Source organism: Rhinoraja longicauda, chromosome 21 (assembly GCF_053455715.1).
Source record: "Rhinoraja longicauda isolate Sanriku21f chromosome 21, sRhiLon1.1, whole genome shotgun sequence".
Taxonomy (NCBI): Eukaryota; Metazoa; Chordata; class Chondrichthyes; order Rajiformes; family Arhynchobatidae; genus Rhinoraja; species Rhinoraja longicauda.
Window position 1 is genome coordinate 32,446,323 of NC_135973.1, and position 23,529 is coordinate 32,469,851.

The 23,529-nt window shown below is 44.2% G+C and overlaps 1 protein-coding gene across 1 annotated transcript in view; it reads left to right on the forward strand.

Moving 5' to 3' along the window:
* The first annotated feature begins 984 nt into the window (after positions 1-984).
* Positions 985-23,529, forward strand: part of LOC144603810 (lysosomal dipeptide transporter MFSD1-like) — a 32,911-nt gene continuing 10,366 nt past the window's right edge. Inside the window, 7 exon segments of the mRNA XM_078417519.1 lie at positions 985-1,261; positions 4,762-4,894; positions 8,520-8,575; positions 12,735-12,878; positions 13,576-13,734; positions 19,761-19,876; positions 20,441-20,541. Of these exon segments, the coding sequence (XP_078273645.1) occupies positions 985-1,261; positions 4,762-4,894; positions 8,520-8,575; positions 12,735-12,878; positions 13,576-13,734; positions 19,761-19,876; positions 20,441-20,541 (986 nt within the window).

Consider the following 23,529-nt stretch of genomic DNA (forward strand, 5'->3'; position numbering starts at 1 on the left):
CTGAAAATGGTGACCTTCAGATTCAGGAACAGCTTTTTCGCAATGGCCATCAGGCTATTGAACACTGCTTTGTTGCATTAGTGGTTTGGTATTTGTTTTACATTAATATTGTATTTTATTAAACTTTTTTTGCTTGTTTTTGTTATGTTATCTACTCCGTACTTACAGACCTGTTGTGCTGCTGAAAGTACAAATGTCATTGTTTCTTTTTGATACCTATGATAATTAAATGTTCTTGACCACAGCATTCACTTCCAGACTTTCTTGGCAAATGTGTATTCCCAAAGTAGATGGAATGGTGTCTAATTCCTGCTGTGGCTGCATCAAGAGACGGGACAGAGAGTCCAGTTGACGAATCAGGGTGTGCCCTTTTCACCACCACACCATTCCTGACAGTCTGATCTAAACTAAAGCGATGGCAGAAGACAGAAGTAGTTGGAGCGAGAATGGGGGAGCTGCTGGAGGTACAGCGGGCCTGGCAGCATCTATGGAGGGAGATGGTTATGTTTGAAAGGGTAGAGGGGAGATAGCCAGTGGAAACAGGTGGGGGTGGGGGAGAGACCGTTGCTCCATACGGTGACGCCATCTTGCTAGGGGCGCAATGACATCACCGTTGCAAGGGCACGATGACGCCATGTTGCCTGGGGTGCGATGATGTCATTATGCCTGGGGTGGTGCGATGACGTCACGCCGCCTGGGGCAGTGCGATGATGTCACGTGGCCTGGGGTGGTGCGATGACGTCACGTGGCCTGGGGTGGTGCGACGACATCACGTCGCCTGGGGTGGTGCGACAGCGTCACGTTGCCTGGGGTGGTGCGACGACGTCACGTTGCCTGGGGTGGTGCGATGACGTCACGTTACCTGGGGTGGTGCGATACCGTCACGTTGCCTGGGGTGCGATGACGTCACGTTGCCTGGGGCGGTGCGATGACGTCACGTTGCCCGGGGTGGTGCGATGTCGTCACGTTGCCTAGGATGCGATGATGTCACGTTGCCTGGTGTGCGATGACGTCACGTTGCCTGGGGTGCGATGGCGTTACGTTGCCTGGGGCGGTGCGACGACGTCACGTTGCCTGGGGTGCAATGACGTTACGTGTTGCCAGGGGCGTGCCGTCATTCGTTTGCAGCGGCGCGCTGACGTCGGCGCGCAGTCGCTGAGACCAACCCGGTGGCTCCCGGCTCCCGCTCACTCCGGATCACAGTCAGAGCGGCCCCAGTCCTGCTCACTCGGCTCCGACATGACTCCGCCGGCAGAGAGAGGTTAGCGTTGGGAATGTTTACATCGTTATGATGGCGAGTCGGGGGGCCTGACCGACCTCTTTCTGCTGTGTGAAGGGAATCTCAGACAGTCGCGTGTGTGTGTGGCTGAAGAGTGTTGTTAATGCGAGCGACGTCGAATACCAAAAACAAAGCTTGGTATTCTGCTTTAAGGGTAGTTGATAAAATACTCAGAATACGAGAATAAGAAAACTCGTTCAAGCTTTGTTTATTATGTCCTTTCCCAAAAATAAGAAGCGCGAATATAACTCTGGAACTTTGGTCATCTGAGCCATAATCTCTGTCTGTGTACTTTACCCTCCTCGCTGGAGGTTCAGGTTCAATGAGTGCATCATTCTCTTAGTGTGTATTTCGTAAATCATTAAATCAATGTAGAATTACAAGAAAAGATTTTGAACATTAATGTATGAAGTCTGCTTTTACATAATCAGACGGGTCGTAGTTAACATTTGTCTATTTCAGCAATTCCAAACTTTTTGCCTTTTTCGAATCACAGTGTAGTTGTCCACTAAAGATCAACTCACCCCGGGAAGCCTACATCAGGCAAAGCAGCCTTAAAATACAATTTGCTATTTACCTCTGGTTATGAAAATGTGTTGGGATTTAGATCCGATTTGTAGACGTGACGTGTCGCAGCAGGTTGGCAAAGATGGGAACTTGGAAGAATTCGAATGTTTTTTTACATAGTTGGGTAAGAAGCTGATGGATGCTGCCAAGAAGAGGGAATATTATTTAAATATTAAGTAAAGTGTAGGGCTGATGATGTTCCAAACAGTTAGTAAGAGATGGGTTTCAGCAAGGCATTTGACAAGGTTCCAATGGTAGGCTGCTCTGGAAGGTTAGATCGCTTGGGATCCAAGGAGAAATAGCTGCCGGAAGGAACTGCAGATGCTGGTTTTTATCAAAGATAGACACCGAATGCTGGAGTAACTCAGCAGGATAGGTGGCATCTCTGGAGAAAAGGAATGGGTGACGTTTTGGGTCGAGGGATAGGTGAATGGATAGAAAATTGGCATAATGGAAGGAAGCAGAGCGTGATGGTGGAAGGTTGTTTCTTGGAATAGAAGCTTGTGACTAGTGGTATTCTCAGGGTTTGGTGGTGGGCCCATTGCTGTTTGTCATCTATAACTATGTTTTGGATGAGAATGTACATGACAACATTAGCAAATTTGCAGATGATATAAAAGTGGGTGGTATTGCAGATAGTGAAGATGATTGTGAAAAATTGCAACAGGAATATAATGGGTTGGCCAGGTGGGCTGAGGAATGGTTGATGGAAATTAATACAGAGAACTATGAGAAGTTGCATTTTGGAAAGTAACATGGGCAAGACCCACACAGTCAATGGTAGGGCTCTGGGAAGTGTTGTCGAGCAGAAGGATCTAGGAGTATAGGTACATAGTTCCTTGAAGGTAGCATCACAGGTAGATGGGGTGGCTTTTGGCATATTGGCTTTCATTTGTCAATAGTATTGTATATAAGTTGGAAGGTCATGTTGCAGTTCTATAAGGCATTGGTGAGACAGCATTTAGAGTATTGTGTTCAGATTTGGGCATCATGTTATAGGAAAGATGTCAAACTAGAAAGGGTGCAGAGAAGATTTACAAGGATGTTGTCAGGACTCTGCACGATAGGGAGAGATTGAGCAGGCTGGGACTATTCCCTGGAGCAGAGGAGGATGAGGGATGATCTTACAGAGGTGTATAAAATCATGAGAGAATTAGATTGGGTGAATGCACAGTCTCTTACCCAGAGTGTGAGAATCGAGAACCAGAGGGCATAGGTTGAAGGTGAAGGGGGAAAGATTTTATAGGATTCTGAGGGGTAACTTTTTCACACAAAGGGTGGTGGGTGTTTGAAACAAGCTGTCGGAGGAGGTAGTTGAGGCTGGGACTGGCACCGTGGGCAGTACGGCGGTGCAACGGTAGAGTTGCTGCATTGCAGCACCTGAGACCCGTGTTTGATCTTGACTATGGGTGCTGTCTGTACGGAGTTTGTACGTTCTGCCTGTGAGTTTTCTCAGAGATCTTCGGTTTCCTCCCACGTTCCAAAGACGTACAGGTTAATTGGCTCGTGTATGTGTAAATCGTCCCTAGCGTGTGTAGGATAGTGTTAATGTGCGTGTATCGCTGGTCGGCGTGGACCCAGTGGGCCGAAGATCCTGTTTCCGCGCTGTATCTCTAAAACTAAAGACTATCGCAACGTTTAAGAAGCAATTAGAAAGGTACATGGATAGGACAGGTTTAGAGGGATATGTGTTAAACGAAGGCAAGTGGGACTCGTGTGGGTGGGACATGTTGGTTGGTGTGGGCAGGTTGGGTCGAAGGGCCTGTTTCCACGCTGTATGATTTGGGAATTGGGGAGTCTGGCTTTAAAAAAACAAGATACTGCAAATGCTGGAAGAACGTGGCAGATTGAGCAGCATTCAGAGAAACAAAATGTGCCAGTGGATGTCTATGTTCAAGACCATGCATCAATACAGGGAAGAGGTCTTGAGAGCAAATATCACCAACAATTTGTCCTGGACCACCTTTGCTCCCAGGATGTGAAACTGATTACTCCAGTGCATGTTACCATCTAACAGTATGCCTCATGACTATCCCCAGCAACATTTAATAAAGAGGAAATGCTGGGAGAACTCAGCTAGTTGAGCAACATTTGTGGAATGAGAAACCAGTTAATGTTCAGAGCAGGGCTCTTGGAACCGGTGGGAAGAATGGAGAGTTGTCAGATTGAAAGCAGAGCTGGGGGTACGATTGAGGTGTAAAACAATGGTTTATCTGAAGATTGGTTGGATGGGTCAAGCAATAAAGAGCATGAATACTGATAGGGAGGCACTTTATAAATACAGGTGAGAAGGGAACATAAGCATGGTTATGGGGAACAATAAGGGCAATTTACTTGAAGTTGGAAAATTCAATGATCATTGCAGAAGATTGCAAAGTTATGGCAGGTTATTTGATTATATATGTGCATGCTTTGACGGAGCTGTTAGAATCTTCACCTTTGGGGGGAGAGAGAGAGAGAGAAGGAGCTTTCCTTTGGAGAGGGAGCGAGAGCTTGGACTTTGGTGAGTGCCGGTGTCAGGACATTCAGGGTCTCCAGGCCGGCTGTGGCAGACAGGAGACTTGGATGTGCAGAGGGGCGAGAGACTTGCTGCTTTATTACTTCTCCTGCAATAGTTGTTTGCACTCTTCTAAATGTCCCTTCTCCGGTCAGTTATCCGAATCCTTGAAATCTGCTAACATTTTGTAACACTACCCTTGTCAATTTAATCTGCTTATCTTTTGGCCCTTTGAGGAACTTCTCAAAATTTCAGTTATTTCTTTGAGTTTATGAAAGTTACATCTGATGTCATGTGAGTGAAGACAATTCCACTGGGGATAGTAGATCCTGGCTAGATGAACAGTATGGTTACGAAATGTATGATTATCCGATAAATTTTGTTCAATGCTGCATCCTCTGTTGTTTCTGTCTGACAGTGTTGTGGCCTGTTCCTTTCCAGAATCTCACGTGTCTTAATTCCAACATCACTAATGGGACAACAGATTGTGTGGAGGGGCTGGGAATGACCCCGCAGCAGTACAACCTTCTCTATGCTATCTATGCATGGACGTAAGTATCTTATTTAACAAAATATGCACGTTCACATTGTCCTCGGCATTTTGTCTCTTTCCTGAGGCATCAAACTATAAATTACAGTACAATAGTCCATTCCAACCACTCCCGTCACAAAATGTTAGTACATTTATCCATTTATCATCAGTAACATCAAACCATTGGAGCATAGTATTTCTTGTTAATTCCACCCAACACAGCTGGGGTTTTGCATTAAAGCCATGTTCATGAAATTTCTTGTTACTCTCCAACCACTATTTAGCTTTTGATCAGGCTGCACAACTCTTCTCTACATTTTGCACTTGATTTAATTCATTATAGTATTATCTGATTTGATTGGATAGTATGCAAAAAAGATTTTCCCCGTACCTCATCAAATGTGACAATAATAAACGTACACCTAAATCTGATGCTATTACTACTCTTGGCCATTACCTGCACTACCATGGACTTGTTTCTATTTTTTTTTGCACTAATGTTTTGTTTTGCTGTCTGTAATTTTCACTGTCTGTGTATAATTTATATTTTGTGTGTTGTTTGAGTCTGTCCCCATGATGCTCCTGCAAGTACGATTTTCATTGTACCTGTATCTCTGGACAAGTGACACAACTTGAGATGCAAGGAATTGCAGATGCTAGAATCTTGAGTAAAACACAAACATAGAAACATAGCAAATAGGTGCAGGAGTAGGCCATTCGGCCCTTCGAGTCAATATGATCATGGCTGATCATCCAAAATCAGTACCACTTTCCTGCTTTCTCCCCGTATCCCTTGATTCTGTTAACCCTAAGAGTTGTAACTAACTCTCTCTTGAAAACATCCAGTGAATTGGCCTCCACTGCCTTCTGTGGCAGAGAATTCCACAGATTCACAACTCTGGGTGAAAAAGCTTTTCCTCATCTCAGCCCTAAATGGCCTACCCCTTATTCTTACACTGTGACCCCTGGTTCTGGACGTGCTGGGGGAATTCAGCAGGCAGGCAGCTTCTGTGGAGAGGATGGATAGATACCATTTTGGGTTGGGACCCTTCTTCAGACTGATTATATTATGGAGAAGTCTGGGGAAAAAAGGTGGGGGTTGGACAAAGCCTGCAAGTAAGAGGTGGATACAGATGTAGGGGCTTTAATTGGCAGATGGGTGGATAAAGACTAGAGATTAAACAAATATAAAAAGGTATCAGATAAGAAGAGAAAGAGGAGTGAAATGTAAAGAGGGAGGGATATAGGTGAAGGGAATGAGTGAGGGCGGAAAAGGGGGCAGGAGGAGGGATAAAACCTAAAACTGGAGAATTCAGTGTTCATACTGTTGGGTTGTACGCCACCCAAGCTCAATACAAGGTGCTGTTCCTCCAGTTTGCCTGTGGCCTCACTCTAGCAATGAGAGGCTCAGGACAGACAGATCGGTATGTCAATGGGAAGGGAAGTTAAAATGGTTAGCAACTGGGAGATCCAGCAAGCCTTGGTGGACCAAGAGCAAGTGTTTGGTGAAACAGTCAAGTCTATGCTTAGTCGCATTGACATAAAGGAGGACATATCAAGAACACCAAATGCAGTAGATGCGGCTAGGGTGCATGTGAACTTCTGTCTCTGCTGGAAGGGTTGATGGGGTGTCTGGATGGATGCGAAGAGGAGATGTATGAACAGGTGTTAAATTTCCTGTGGCTGCAATAAACTCAACTTGACTTGACCACTACAGCATTTCCAACTTTGTTTTTCCTGCACTTTGTTCCTGAAGCATCTGTTTGTGGTAATTTAATTGGGTGGCAAAATAATTCTATGCACAATGAGTTGATAGTCCTTTTCTAACCTCCTTTGGTATATTTATCATAGAATGGAGTTTTTAAAAATTAAATTGGTTAAAAGATACAGCATGGAAGCAGGCTCTTTGCCCCACCGAGTCCATTGATTACCCATATGCATAAATTCTGTTGTCCCACTTTCACATCCACTGCCTGAATGTGGTGCTACATGCTTTTATGCTTTTGTATTCTGCCAGATGGGAGAGGGGAGAAGAAGGAATGATCAGGGTGAAAAAAGGTCCATGACTGTTTGCTGCTTCCCTGAGGGGCAGCATGAAGTGTGGATGGAGTCAATGGTGGGGGGATTGGGTTGTGTGATGAACTTTACTACATCCACTAAACTCCAATTTTTTGTGGTCTTGGACAGAGTTATTTCCAAACCAAGCTATGATGCATCCTGATAGGATGCTTTCTACGGTGAATCTATAGAAGTTGGTAAAAGATGCTGGAGACATGCAGACTTTCTTAGTTTTCTGAGGAAGTAGAGACGCTGGTGTGCTTTCATGGCCGTGCCTTCAAATGTTTAGTCAAGGTCAGATTGTTGATGGGATTTATGCTGAGGAACTTGAAGCTCTCAACCATCTCCACCGTGGCATTATTAATGCTGAATGAGGCATGTACACCATCTCACTTCCTGAAGTCAATAATTAGCTCCTTCATGTTGCTGACATTGAGGAAAGAAGTTGCTGTCTTGATATCATGTCACTACGCTCGGTATCTTCTTGTACTCCATTTTGTTATTATTTGAGACCACTACAGTGGTATCACCTGCAAACCTGTAGATGAAGTTGGAGCAGAATTTGGCTGCAGTTATGAGTGTACAGGAAGTATGGTACGGGTGTGAGAACGCATCCTTGTATGGCTCCGGCGTTGAGAATCATCGTGGAGGATATTTTGTCGCCTATCTTCACTGATTGTGGGTCAGGAAGTCAAGGATCCAGTGGCAGAGATGGATGCTGACTCCTAGATCCAGGCAATCATAGTAGAGAGACACAAAATGCTGGAGTAACTCAGCGGGTGAGGCAGCATCTCAGGAGAGAAGGAATGGGTGACGATTCGGGTCGAGACCCTTCTTCAGACTGATGTCAGGGGAGGGGGCGTCCAGCATGAGATACTGCAGCATTTTGTGTCTACCTTCGATTTAAACCAGCATCTGCAGTTTTTTTCCCTACTCCTCCAATCACAACAGAGACACCAGCTCAATATTTGTTTGTCGCCTTCCACTTTAAACACACTGTTTCCCCCCTGATCTCACACCCTTTACAGACAAATAACCTGAGATTATCTGCTCTAATTGTCCAATTACAGATTTATTTATTTTCAACTGAGAAAGCTTTCTTGGTTGGAGAAGAATGTGTTTTCTAAAACCATTACTCCATTCAACTTAGTCCCAGGCTCAGCTTTCATTGAATAAGAGTTCCTAGTTTTGGTTTCTGAAGAAGGGTCTCGACCCGAAACGTCACCCATTCCTTCTCTCCTGAGATGCTACCTGACCTGCTGAGTTACTCCAGCATTTTGTGAATAAATACCTTCGATTTGTACCAGCATCTGCAGTTATTTTCTTACCCTCCTATTTTTGGTTGGTTGATTCCAATCATAAACCTGAGAATGGTATCTAGATTTTTAGCACAAAGCCTCTCTACCTTTGCATGGGGTATATAAAATAGCAGATACCACAAAGACAGCAAGGATGCAAATTGCTGTCAGCAGTTCAGCTGGGTGAAGGGGAGAGGGAAGAGTTCACTTCAACACAAATGCTTTGAAAGGCATGACACCCTTGGGTCTTTTAAGTTTTGTTCCTTATTTGCATTTTCTCTCCTGCAGAAATGCTGTGGTGGTGATACTGGCTGGTTTCTTCATAGACAAGATGGGAAATCGCGGTGAGTTTGAGGAGTGGTATGAACTATGGCAAGGAGGCCCTAGCCCATTAATCAAGTCTAATTCTGCACTTTCCACATGGCTCAGGATTTCCACTGGGAGATCCTCTTCTCTGCAGAACAGCAGGTCTATAGCCCGTAGTAAACGGTGTAGGGAGAGAAAACGAAAGGAAATGCAGGAATCCGGAATAAAAAACAATGTTGGAAGAACTTAGTGGGTCTTCTATGGAGGCAATAGGTCTAAGTAGATATTTTGGGTGGAGATCCTGCATCAAGACTAATGTAGAATATCAACCTGAAATGTTGACTAATTGCTTTTCCCCCCACTGTATGCTGCTTGACCTGCTGAATTTTTTTCCAGCATTTTGTTTTTCAAAAGGGAAGAAAATTCAGCCTTTGTTTTTGTTCACATGAAGACCATGCCAAAATTATTTGGATGGGATTGGGGAATTGTGAGTTTGCTGTGTGCAGCTGAAGCATTTGGAAAACCTTGTATTTTCCCACGTGTATAATACTTCGTATGACTGGCATGAGTCAGAATGCCTCGTACATTTAGGCCATTGACATCTTTCAAACGGGCACAGTTTGGTTAATCGGTGTGTAGCATTGCTTTTTGATCAGATAATCAATGCAAATTTTGCCAAAACAAAGAAATTTAGCAATCTTCCTCAGTATGATGACCATCTTCTCTGCACTCAGTCCAGTTTAACAACATACTTCTGATAGCAGGGTGACCAAAATTGAAAACAATACTCCAAATGCGGCCTCGCCAACTTCTTGTACAACTGTAACATAACGTCCCAAATTATACTCAATACACTGACTGATAAAAGGCAATGTACCAAAAGCCTTCTTGACCACCCTATCTACGTGTGATGGTGCTTTCAAGGAACTATGTACCTGCACTTCTAGATCCCTCTGCTCTACAACAGTCCCCAGGCCCCTACCATTCTCTGTGAAGGTCCTGCCCTGGTTTGACATTCCAAAATGCAACACCCCACACTTATCTACATTAAACACCATTAACCATTCTTCAGCCCACTTGCCCAACCGATTAACATCCTGCTGTAATTTTTTTATAACCATCTTCATTATTGAGGATACCACCCACTTTAGTGTCATCTGCAATCTTACTAATCATGTCATGTACATTCTCATCCAAATCAATGGTATAAATCACAAACAGCAATGGTCCTTGAGGTACAACACAAGTCGTGGAGTCACACAGCATGGAAACGTGCCCTTCGGCCCAACTTACCCACCCCAACATGTTCCATCTATACGTCCCACCTGCTTGCGTTTGGCCCATATCCCACTAAACCTGCCCTATCCATCCATGTACCTATAGTCATGTAATCGAAAAAAAGTAATTAACAAAGCACATGGTTGGACTTTGGGCACCGTCTGCAAAAACTCCTTAAGTGATAACCTGGGACCGTGCTGTGACTTTAATCTCTTTCATCAATCAATGGAGTTCACTGTTGTTCATTGACCAGTTTTATCGGGTGTCCTTGATGCCAAGTATAGTTAAATGCGGCCTGAGTGTCAAGGGCAGTAATTCTCACCTCATTGCTGGAATTCAGGTTTTTGTTCATCGATTCATAGAGCCAACATGGAAATAGGCCCTTCCACCTATCTAGACGCTGACCAAATTGCTTACATGTGCTAGTCCTATCTTCACGTTGGGACCAAGGATGGGTGAAATTCTGGACTCTTCTGATTCAGCCTAAAACTAAATTGATATCAAATTTTTGATGAGCACGGTGTCACTTGGAAATACTGTTGGCAACACCAACCATCAGTTTGCTGATGATTGAGAATAAACCTGTAGGGTGATGATTAGACAGATCGAATTGGTTCTGCGTTTTATTGACAATACTTGTCCGAGCAATTTTCCACATTGTATGTTAAATGCCAGTGCTGTAATTACCAGAACAACTTGACGAGAGAAGCACTAAGTTCTGGGGGCAAGTTGTCAATGCTATAATTGGGATGATATATGATCTTATTGCCTTTTCTTCCAAACAGGCTGAGAGTACTGGATACAGAAGAGTATTTGGCAGAAGACTAGCTTCTGTGATGATACTATTCTTAGGGGGACGATGGTCACCTTGACTTTGGCGCACACGTGGTGTCATCATAAAGGATGAAGATGTTCTCGGGGCTTGCACCTGTTAATGGTTTAATTATGGGTCACCATTTCAGATTATATGTGGCAATGCTGTAGAGCTTTGATCTAATCATTTGGTTATGGGATCACTTCATTGTGTGCTTTCTTTTACTGTTTGGCGTGCGTAGTGTCCAGAGTTACAACGTGGATAAGTTGGAACCTCACTTTTAGCTTCGTAGGGTGCTGGTCCCAGCATTTCCATCTGTGCCAGTCATTGAAGTTGGGTAAAGATCTGATGAGATCAGATTCAGATTAATTTACGGTATTGTCATATATACCAGTGTGCAATGAAATTCCTTGTTCACCTGAAGCTTACAGAGTAAACGGTATACATACTGTAGTGATAAACACAACAATAAACACAATGACCAGTGCAAAAGAGCAGAATTGTGCAAAAAAAATTTGAAGTATAATAATGGAATAACTAAAAGAGAGAGTTAAGAGTACATGACTGCACCCCTGGAAAGTGGGTGTAAAATAGTTGATTGGTTGAGGAGTCTGACAGCAAAGGGGAAGAAACTGTTGTTCGACCTTGAAGAATTGATGTTCGACCTTTCACACTCTTGTATTTTCTCCCAAAAAGTAGAAGAGAGAAAAGGGAAAGGCCAAGATGGTTGGCATCCTTGATGATACTTTAGTCCAGCCTTCTCGATGAAACGCAACATGAAGATGCACTGGATGGAAAGAAGTGATGAGTCTGTGATGGGATTGGTCTGTGATCACCACTCTGAAGAAGGGTCTCGACCCGAAACATCACCCATTCCTTCTCTCCAGAGATGCTGCCTGTCCTGCTGAGTTACCTTTGATTAAACCAGCATCTGCAGTTCTGTCCTACACATCACCACTCTCTGCAGTTTGAGGCAGTCAAGAGCAGAGCAGTTGCCCGACCAGGCTGAGATATTAGAATATTTTCTGTAGCACTTTCCTACAAGTTTGAGTGATTCCTCAAGGATATGCTGAATCTTCTCAGATGCCCAAGAAAGTAAAAATGTTGATGTGCTTTCTTGATCACTGCATCAATGTTTAGGGACCATTTAGGTTCCTTGCGATATGGATACTGAGAAATATGAAGCGCTACAGCCACTCTGTTGATGAGGACAAGGTTTTATTTGAGCCCTTGCTTTATGTCAATAACGAGCACTTTTGCTGACATGAAGGGCTAGGTTATTGACATGTCTGTAACCCATTGACTGTTGCATGATTACACAAGCCGTCCAGAGACTCCATTCAGATAGTTCACTTTCCAAAGGCTTACCCTTGTGAAAGCAGATCTGACTTCTGCCAGTCGTGTAGGAAAATAACTGCAGATCCTGGTACAAATCACAGGTATCACAAAATGCTGGAGTAACTCAGCAGGTCAGGCAGCATCTCTGGAGAGAAGGAATAGGTGACGTTTCGGGTTGAGACCCTTCTTCAGAGCGTGTTGCTAAACTCTCGTCGAAGAGAGGAAGAGAACTTCTTCAAAGTAGACGCACCTTGAGGAGAAATCGCAGTGGAGCGGCAAGTTGTGTCGGAAAATAACTGCAGATGCTGATACAAATCGAAGGTATCACAAAATGCTGGAGTAACTCAGCAGGTCAGGCAGCATCTCTGGAGAGAAGGAATGGGTGATGTTTCGGGTCGAGACCCTTCTCTCCAGAGATGCTGCCTGACCTGACTTCTGCCAGTGAGATGTATGGGTAGAGCAGTGGGGCATAGGGGTGCACCTCATTTTGTTCAAATAGAGCATAAAAGATATTGAGCTCATCCAGGAGCAGTGCTTTGTTGCTACATATCGCGCCCCTCCCCCCCCCCCCTTAGTTTCAGCTTGTCGCCCATGATTATATTCAGACCCTGCCGCAGTTGCCTGGCATCTGCTGGATTGAATTTAAAACAAAACTAGCTATTTTGATATTCATATTGATGCATTGAATGAGCTTTTGATTTTAATCATAAGGTAAATATTCTAAAATCTCCTCTTGTTAAAACCATTTTATTTATTGTTCCCTACAGTTGGTGTCCACTTGTTCTCCTTTCTTATTGGGCTGGGCTCGGCCACCTTTGCTTTGGGATCTCATTTCAAGGGGACCCGTTACCTATTGCCACTGATGCTCATCGGCCGACTTATTTTTGGCTCAAGCAACGGGTCGCTCATTAGTAAGTACTCATTAGTAAGTCGCTCATTAGTAAGTACTAGTTCAACCTGTTGGTACTAGACTGTGAAGAAATGCCCAGAGGCTTAGTACTAATATTCTTCATCGTTTAAATTAGTCATTCAATGTTCATTATCCAAAATATTCCAACATTTTATTGTTTTTTTAGTTAGTTAGCACCCTTCTTGATTAGTATGGGTGCCAGGGGTTATGGGGAGAAGGCAGGAGAATGGGATTGAGAGGGCAAGATAGATCAGCGGAGTAGACTTGATAGGCCGAATGGCCTAATTCTGTTTCTATAACTTATGAACTTATGAACTTCTCACCTAAAAGGCTGATGAAATTGTGCACATCAGCTTTTGTGAAACGTGTGTTAGGGTGTGAGTTTTGTTTTCAAACATTTTAATGGTTGTGAGCATTGCAGCTAAGGCCAGCATTTATTGCCTGTCTAGAATTTTCCTTTAGAGCTGCATCACCAGGAAGCCAGATGACCAGATTTTAAGGGCAGTAGACCTGGACTTTGCTGGACAAACCCGCATTTAATGTCCTAAGAATGAATTTTAAAAATATTTTTTGTGCCCACTTTCTTCTAAAGCAGACAGATCTAGCAGTAGATTGAAACAGCAACATTTCCCAGTTGTGTGTTCTATTTACAAGAACACACCACTCACATTCTGTTCCTTGTCTCTCCAAAATCTCAGTTGCTCAAACTCGAATCACCACGTTCTGGTTCAAAAGTAAGGAGCTGTCGTTGGCCTTTGGGCTGAATATGGCCATCTCCCGTTTTGGCAGTGTCGTCAACTTTCTATTAACCCGGTCCTTTGAGGCACACTTTGGGATTCAGTTGGCACTTTGGGGAGGTAAGCATTGATATGAGGAATTTGATGAAGTCACTGGAATTGAAAAATAGTCTTGCAAGTGAAATCAATCCTATGCAGGACTATTATTGGAGTAAATCAAAGTATTATATACTGTGTCAAGATCTAAAAAGGGATTCATTATATTATCAGTTTTACCTAAATTGCATTTTTCAGATAATGCTTACATCAATTAACCATTAACTTAAAAGTCAGAGCCAAATAGAAATTGGAAGTGCTAAACTTCAGACTAATTTTGTGGTAAATGATAACTGACAGCTGGTTTCAATATTGGTGCAAATCAGCCTATCCAGTCACTCCTCGTTACACAAGCCCTTCCGTCCCAGTATTATCCTTCTGAGTCTTTTCTGAACTGAATTGTGTTTCATAATCTTATGGGGCACATATCACTTCTGGTGCTTTAACGTTTATTCCTTCTATTGCAAATAATTGAGATAATATCTCGGCTTTAAATAAATTTATTGAATAATAAATTTGGCCAACCATCGAAAAATCGTGTTCACACTAGTTCTACGTTATCCCACTTTTGCGTCTACTCCCTATATGCTAGGTGCTATTTATAGAGGGCAATCACTAGAGCACGTAGAGGTCACAGGGAGAACATGTAAACTCCACGCAGGCAACACCCAAGGTCAAGATCGTACTTGGGTTTCTGGTGCAGTGAGACAGCAACTCTACCAGCTGCGCCACTGTGTGGGCCATTTATTTAAAGATATTTGAAATAAAATGCCAAAATTACAACAAACCATCAGAATGAGGTAAAAATCCATGTTTCTCCCAACAAGGGAAACAGATTGCTGGATTTATAGAAAATACAATGTGCCCATTTCTCAACAGTTTGCTAATGTGGCTTCACCTCTCCCTATCCCTGTAATCTCCTCCAGACATAACCTACCACATGACATGCCATCCGTTGCCTCAATCTCATTTTCTGTTACTTCCCGTTCTCCATCTCCTTTGCGTCCTTTTCATACCATTTTTAGAGAGTATCTACAACAAAACTGATAATCTGCTGGACAACTATTCTACAACCTTGGTGCCTTGACATCAGATGACGTTTGCTCTCTCCATTCACTGGTTTCCACGCTCCCTTTAAACAGTTGGTTCACTGGAAAAAGTGTGTAATACCGTGTATCATCCTAAGAGTCATAATAGTTATACAGTATGGAAACGGGTCCTTTGGCACAACTCATCTATGCCAACCAAGTTGCTGAAATTAGCTTATCCCACTTAGAAACATAGAAAATTAGGTGCAGGAGGAGACCATTCGGCCCTTCGAGCCAGCACCGCCATTCATTATGTTCACGGCTGATTATCTAAAATTAGTATCCTGTTCAGGCATTTTCCCCATATCCCTTGATTCCTTTAACCCTAAGAGCTAAATCTCTCTCTCTCTTGAAAACATCCAGTGAATTGGCCTCCACTGCCTTCTCTGGCAAAGAATTCCACAGATTCACAATTTTCTGGGTTAAGAAGTTTTTCCTCCTCTCAGTCCTATATGGCCTACCCCTTATTCTTAAACTGTGACCCCGGGTTCTGCACTCCGCCAACATCGGGAACATTGTTCCTGCATCTAGCCCGTCCAATCCTCTAAGAATTTTATATGTTTCTATTAGATCCCCTCTCATCCTTGTAAATTTCAGTGAATACAAGCCCAGTCGACCCATTCTTTGATCATATGTCAGTCCCGACATCCCAGGAATTAACATGGTGAACCTACGCTGCACTCCTTCAATAGCAATAATTTCCTTCCTCAAATTAGGAGGCCAAAATTGCACACATTACTCCAGGTGCGGACTCACCAGGGCCCTGTACAACTGCAGTAGGACCTCCTTGCTCCTAAACTCAAATCCGCTCACAGTGAAGGCCAACATGCCTTTAAGCTTTCTTCACTGCCTGTTTTACCTGCATGCTTACTTTCAGTGACTGATGTACAAGCACACCCAGGTCTCGTTGCACCTCCCTTTTTCCTAATCTGACACCATTCAGATTATAATCTGCCTTCCTGTTCTTGCCACCAAAGTGGATAACCTCCCATTTATCCACATTATACTGCATCTGCCCACTCACACAACCTAACCAAGTCACCCCGCAGCCTCATAGCATCCTCATCGCAGGTCGCATTGCCACCTAGCTTTGTGTCATCTGCAAACTTGGAGATGTCACATTTAATTCCCTCCTCTAAATCGTTAATATATATTGTAAATAACTGGGGTCCCAGCACCGAGCCTTGCGGCACCCCACTAGTCACTGCCTGCCATTCTGAGAAGGTCCCATTAATTCCTACTCTTTGCTTCCTGTCTGCCAACCAGTTCTCTATCCATGTCAATACCCTACCCCCAATACCATGTGCTCTAATTTTGCCCACTATCTCTTGTGTGGGACCTTGTCAAAGACTTTTTGAAAGTCCAGATGCACTATACAGGCATGTGAATTATCTACGTTTCCGTGGATTTCCGTGTTTTTAAAATCCATTTCCCGCGCTTCCTCCGGTTTGCTGCTTCCTCTGGCCAATTTATATGCCTCTCATTGATATCCCTTGTAAGCCACGGTTGAGCCGCCTTCCCCATTTTATTTTTCCGCCAGACAGGGATGAACAATTTTTGAGGAAATTTTAAAGGAATATTTACACACAAATTTACTAGTTTCATGCCTCTTTTAGTGCATTTCAACGTAGAAACAGACATTACAAAATAATGTGAATATGTCACTGTATACTAATAACATTTTGAAGTAAATCTTTGGCATTGCATCTCCACCGTCAACCCTTTAAGTATAATTTGCCAGTCCTAGCCAATTCCCGCCTCGTACCTTGAATCTCCTTTCTTTAAGTTCAAGACCCTAGTCTGTGAGTTAACTATGTCACTCTCCATCCTAATGCAGAATTCCACCATATTATGGTCACTGTTGCCCAAAGGGCTTTTTGCACACCAAGATCGCTAACTAATCCTTCCTCATTACACAATACCCAGTCTAGGATGGCCTGTCCTCTAGTCGGTTCTTCTACATATTGGTTTAAAAAACCATCCCATATACATTCCAAGAAATCCTCCTCAGCGCTGCTACCAATTTGGTTGGCCCAATCTATATGTAGATTAAAGTCACCCATGACAACTGATGTACCTTTGTCACACACATCCCTAATTTCCTGCTTGATGCTATCCCCAACCACCCTACTGCTGCTTGGTGGTCTGTACACAACTCCAACAAGCGTTTTCTGCCTATGGCTATTTCGCAGTTCTACCCATACCGATTCTACCACATCCAAGCTAATGCCTCTCCTTGCTATTGCATTAATCTCCTATTTAACCAGCAATGCCACCCCACCTCCTCTTCCTTTCTGTCTATCCTTGCTGAATATCGAATACCCCTGCATGTTTAGCTCCCAGCCTTGTTCACCCTGGAGCCATGTCTCTGTAATTCCAACTGTATCATATCCGTTAACTACTAACTGCACATTCAATTCATCCAACTTATTACGAATGCTCCTCGCATTAAGGCACAAAGCTTTCAGGTTTGTTTTTATTATCTCCCTTCTACCTTTTTCTTCTGTGTTCCTTTTATGTCCCTCTGTCTCCTTGCATTGGTTCCCATCCCCCTGCCCTGTTAATTTAAACGTGACCTTTCCTACACTCCCTTTACTGTTAACTGCACCCATACGCTTCCACGTTGTTGACTCCATCCCCCCCACTGTTTAGTTTAAACCCACCTGTGTCGCACTAGCAAAGCTGCCGGCCAGAATGTCAGTCCCCCTCCAATTAAGGTGCAACCCGTTCCTTTTGTACAGGTCACCCCTGCCCCAGAAGAGATCCCAGTGATCTAGAAATCTGAATCCCTGCCCCCTGCACCAACTCCTCAGCCACACATTCAGCTCCCCTATCTCCCTGTTCCTACCCTCACTAGCACGAGGTACTGGAAGCAACCCAGAGATAACCACTCTAGAGGCCCTGCTTTTCAGCCTCCTACCTAGTTCTCTACAATCACTTTGCAGAACCTACTTCCTCGTCTTACCCACGTCATTTGTGCCTACATGCACAACTACTTCCGGCTGTTCACCTTCCCTCTTGAGGATGTTCTTAAGTCGGTCTGAGACATCTTGGACCCTGGCAATAGGGAGGCAACAGACCATCCTTGAGTGTCGCCTGTCCGCACCTCTGATAATGGAGTCACCCACCACTATGGCTCTGCCTGATGTCAGTCTCGCCGGTCAAGCCTCAGCGCCAGGATTCGAGTCGCAGACCTGTCCGCCGCTCGGACTGAAAACGTTGTCCACCCCCACAGCTCCCAAGAGGGTGTACCTGTTTTCAAGAGGTACTTCCACCGATGTCTCCTGAACTAGTTTCATCCCCTTCCTTTCCGTCTCTAACCGTCGCACCTCTTGTACTCTTGGAATGACAACCTGACTGTAGGTCCTGTCCTGGAAACTTGTTTTCCCGGATGGACCGCAGGTCATCCAGCTGCTGCTCCACTTCTCTAACTCGGTCCTTGAGGAGCTGCACCTGGACACAGTTCCCACAGATGTAGTGGTCAGTGACACCAGCACAACCGATTAAATGCAGCCTCTTCATCTCAGCCTCCTCGCTGAAGACTCTTGAGCCAAAGACTTACACTTCACCTCTCCAAGGCACGCCGCTCCCAACAGACCGCTCCACTGCACCTGCACTTAACTTTATCTAGTCAAGACAACTATCCACTCAACTAATTAGGATGTCTCAGCCAATCTACTCCCTCTCTGGTCTGGCTGCTGTTCCTCTGTAACCTTCACCTGAAATTTGCCTGTATTTGGTGAATCTAAACATGCCACATATCTGTCTAAATGTCTTTTAAGCATTACTTCCTCTGCAGTTCGTCCCATATAGTCGTCACCCTCTGTTACCCCACTGGTCCCCTGTAAATCTTTCACCTTAAATCAATGCCCTCTAATTTCAGACTCCCCTACCTAGGAAAACGACTGTGACCAGTCACCAACCTGTACAGTCACTCCTCATAACTGAAGTCCATCCATCCCTGTAATATTCTTCTGAATCTTTTTTGTACCTTTTCCAGCTTAATGACATTCTTTCTACACCAAGGTAACCAGAATTGCACACAATACTCAAAGTATGGACTTGCTATTTCTACAGATGTATCATGACATCCCAACTCTTTTACAGTGCCCTGACCGATGATGGCAAACATATCAAATGTCCTCCTCAACACCCTGTCTAACTGTGTCGCTACTTTTGGAGAACTCTGTACTTGAACCCCTAAGTCTCTCTATTTTACCCATTTATTGTGTAAATTCTATGCTGGTTTGCCAAAGTGCAACACTTTGTATTTGACCAAGTTAAATTCTATGTTGGCCCAAAGAAAGTGAATTAAATACAAATAACATGCAAATTCCGTACAATCTGCTGTTCAGCACCACCAGAGCCCTGAGCACCAGATTATTGTGGTTTTGCTGTAATGGGCACACATTTGAGACTTCAAAAAGCGGAGATAGAGTGGATAGAAGGAACTGTTCCCACTAACTGAGAGGTCAATAATTACAAAGGACATATTTAAGAACATTCTAGAGAATTAGAGAACAACTGAGAATCTTTTCATGCAGATTGAGATTGAGGTCGGGAACTTGATCAAAGGATTTTGAAGGCAACAACTTGCGTCACATTGGGAATGTAACAAATGTAACTCGATGTCCAATAACCTATAAAAATACAATTTAAAAACTGAGAACTGTCAATAAACTACAGTTTTTTTGGCTGGAATAGATTGGTAAAATAGCCTGCAGATGTGCCATATAATTCTGATTTACCTCTTTAATCTTGGAGGGGGGGAAGTAATTTCTTGGGACTATTTTTGACATCGTTTTATTGCATGTTCCATCCAAAGTTAAATCTATGACATAAATACAAGAAGCCGCATTTGAATGCAGAAGTTCTGTCACCGATGGGACCATCTGATATTCCTGTTTGTTGCAGCGTATTCTTTGCCAGTCATTTAGGCTCTCCTGTGGTTCATTTCCTCAGGAACTTTGCTGTGTGTTCTTAGCTTTGTGTCGGCCATCATCGTTGGCATCCTGGATGGGAATGGAGCAAAACAGCTGGAACTAGATGGAGTCCTTCAGCAGGAATCCAAGAAAGTGGTAGGTAGATTCAGGGACATGGGATTTAATCTTCCATAAACTATTGCTTCTGGATTCAGAATTGGTTATCTGATTATCAGTCGTTATGCAGAGTAAATCCTTGGTCTTTAAAGTCGATTTCTGGTAGCTGGGATCCATAAGATCAATTTGCTTTACTTTGGCTGAGTCATATCATATCATATCATATATATACAGCCGGAAACAGGCCTTTTCGGCCCACCAAGTCCGTGCCGCCCAGTGATCCCCGTACATTAACACTATCCTACACCCACTAGGGACAATTTTTACATTTACCCAGCCAATTAACCTACATACCTGTACGTCTTTGGAGTGTGGGAGGAAACCGAAGATCTCGGAGAAAACCCACGCAGGTCACGGGGAGAACGTACAAACTCCTTACAGTGCAGCACCCGTAGTCAGGATCGAACCTGAGTCTCCGGCGCTGCATTCGCTGTAAAGCAACAACTCTACCGCTGCGCTACCGTGCCGCGGATCTAACTCCACCTCCCCAACTCCACTGCTCCACAATATCTTCTCTGACCTTTCTGTTCTTTTTCCCCAAAGAGGCTACAGGATATTCGCCACTTGTCTCTCCGCTACTGGCTGCTGGTTCTCGCCATCATGTTCTTCTATAATGGAATTTTTCCATTTATTGCAGACGCCAGGTAAACAGAGTTCATGATATTAGTTCTCTAAGGTTCTTATACCATATTCCGAATGGTCCTATATTGCTGATTATGTGTAGGAAGTAACTGTAGATTCTGGTTTAAACTGAACATAGACAGACAAAACTGGAGTAACTCAGCAGGTCAGGCAGCATCTCTGGAGAAAAGGAATAGGTGATGTTTCGGGTCGAGACCCTTCTTCAGACTGAGAGTCAGGGGACAGGGGAATGAGAGATAAAGATTGCACGTAGAACAAAGGAAAGAAAGATATGCAAAAAGCAACGCTGATCAAGGAAAGGTGGAGCCCACAATTGTCCATTGTTGGCAGTGGGATAGGTGATAATCAGTTATACAGACAGTAAAACCCAACAGGATGACAGTGAAACTAGTATGACGACTAGGGTGGGTGAGGGACGGAGAGAGAGGGGATGCAAGGGTTACTTGAAGTTAGAGAAATCAAATTCATACTCCTGGGTTGTAAGCTGCACATGCAAAATATGAGGTGCTGTTCCTCCAATTTGCATTTGGCCTCGCTCTGACAATGGAGGAGGCCCAGGACAGAAAAGTCAATATGGGAATGGGAAGGGGAGTTAATGTCTTTGGCAACCGGAAGATCACGTAGGCCGAGGCAGACTGAGCAAATGTGTTCAGCGACCCAAAACTTCACCCATTCCTTCTCTCCAAAGATGCTGCCTGTCCTGCTGAGTTACTCCAGCATTTTGTGTCTATCTTAGCATTGATGGATTGTTTGATGGGCGTTATATGAACAGAACGTAATGCAGGCATAAGCTCTAAGAAATACTGTTCTAATGGTGTGATCCTGTTATTTAGGTCACGATTGTTCTTGTTCCACTCAATCACCATGAGTCAGCTGAAACATAAATTCGTTATTGCGTGAATGCTCAGAGGATACAATACACCAACTGGCAAAAAACTGCTCCATGGTGCGCTGGAACACCTCACAGGCAGAGCTAATACCGAACGGCATACGCAGAAATCTATAGCGCCCGAAAAGCGTGCTAAAGGTAGTCAGCATAGACGAGTTATAGTCCAGTGGAATCTGCCAAAATGAACTCTTGGCATTCAGAACTGAGAACGCTGTTGCCTTACCCAGGTGCACAGCCACTTCTACCGTGCGCATAGGGTGATGAGGTCGCTTAATAGCGGTGTTCAGATTCCTCTGGTTGATACACATCCGTATCTATTCCTTGTTTTTCTTGGTGGCCACCACCATGGTGGATACCCAGTCCGATGGGACTGTAACAGGAGAGATGACCCCTAAGGCTTCCATTGTATCAAGTTCTTTCTGTACAATGTCCCGCATGGCGACCGGGATACATTGTGCAGGAACTCTGGGTCGGTAACAATAAACAAAAGTGTATTAGAGAGGGAGCTTCCCGAGCTCGTCGTTGAAAAGATCTTTGTAGTGTGTGAGAATCTGCCGAGTGGAGTCTTGGATAGGGGCAAGCTTTTCCGAAGGAGACCAAACCTAGGTCGATACCAAGCAGAGGGTCGACCTTCCCCCTCACGATAAAGAAATTCAATTTGTAGGAACGTGCAGCTGCGTGGCACTGCAACTCCACTCTTCCGATGGGGTGCACCTCGCCACCCCCATGGGGAAGGAGCGTGGCAGAGTTTTGTCTTGAGAGGCTCTGCATTCCAAAGCCCCTGAAAATCAGACAATGATAAAACATTGCAGCAAGCACCAGTATCGACTTTGGCAACAGCAGCCCGATTGTTGACGTGAAGAGTGACCATGTGTTTATCCGACAGCTCCAGTAAGGAAAGTATGTTTAGACTAATTCCATCTACCGCAGGCAGATATTCCTCGGTGTTTACAGGAGAGTTATCAGAGGCTTCATGGAAAGACTCGGATAGAAGCAGGTGCACAGCTTGTTTAGTTTCAGACCTGCTCACACGGGAACAGCAGCATCTGAAGAAATGATTTTTACGCTTACAACCGTGGCAAACTTTCCCAAAAGCCGGGCACTGATCACGGATGGCCGTGTGCGAGCCTCCACTGTTAGCACATCTGTTAATAAATGGAGCACCAAACCTACCAGGCACATTCGTTGCATCCTGAAGTACATGCCGGCAGCATCCACATCACAAGTGGTATGTGGTGCCGAGCTCAAAGTCTTAAAGTGTGGATACAGCAATGCTGCTCAGCCCTGTGCAGAGTGAGCTCCAAATCACGCAGAAGTTCCATTCTCACCTTGTCATTGAGAATGCCATATACGAGCCTGTCTCTTATGAGCTCGTCACAAAGATCACCAAACCTGCACTTGCTGGCAATGTGTTTCAGCGAGTTTATGTAAGCCTCAACAGGCTCTCTTTGGTTTTGGCTACGCGCAAAAAACTTGTGGCGCTCCATAATGAAATTGGTTTGTGGGTCACAAAGTTGTCTGAACTTGTTTTTTAAACATTCATGGATAGACTCCGCTGAGGTGACCACAGCACCCATGACATCATGTACAGCTGCTGCATAAACGAACAGCTTCGCACGTCGAATGGCCTCCAAGCCAGCCAAGTTAAGGAAATAGATACCTGGATCCGTGGGGCTTTATCATGATGCGCTGCATCCATGTACACATCGTATTCTTCCTCAAAGTTACGCCAACGTTCACCAATGTCTGCATCAAACACTAGCGGCTCGGGCTTGCGAAATGAGTCAGCCATGGTAGAACAGATTAAAGTGTAAAAACTCGAAACTGAAACTCGATGAAGGAGTGATTCCCCACTTCTGACACCATGTTCTTGTCCCATTCAATCACCATGAGTCAAGCTGAAGCATAAATTCTTTATTGTGTGAATGCTCAGAGAATACAATACATTGTGCTGTCGTCTCCGCACCTAGTTCCCTCTGACCCCCTGGTGGCTGAATCCCACCCTACCAACAGCTGGTTAGCATTTCGAAAAACTCAGACTGGATCAGGAACCGGATATACATTATAGAACACAGACATGATCAAGTCGGTCAATATGACT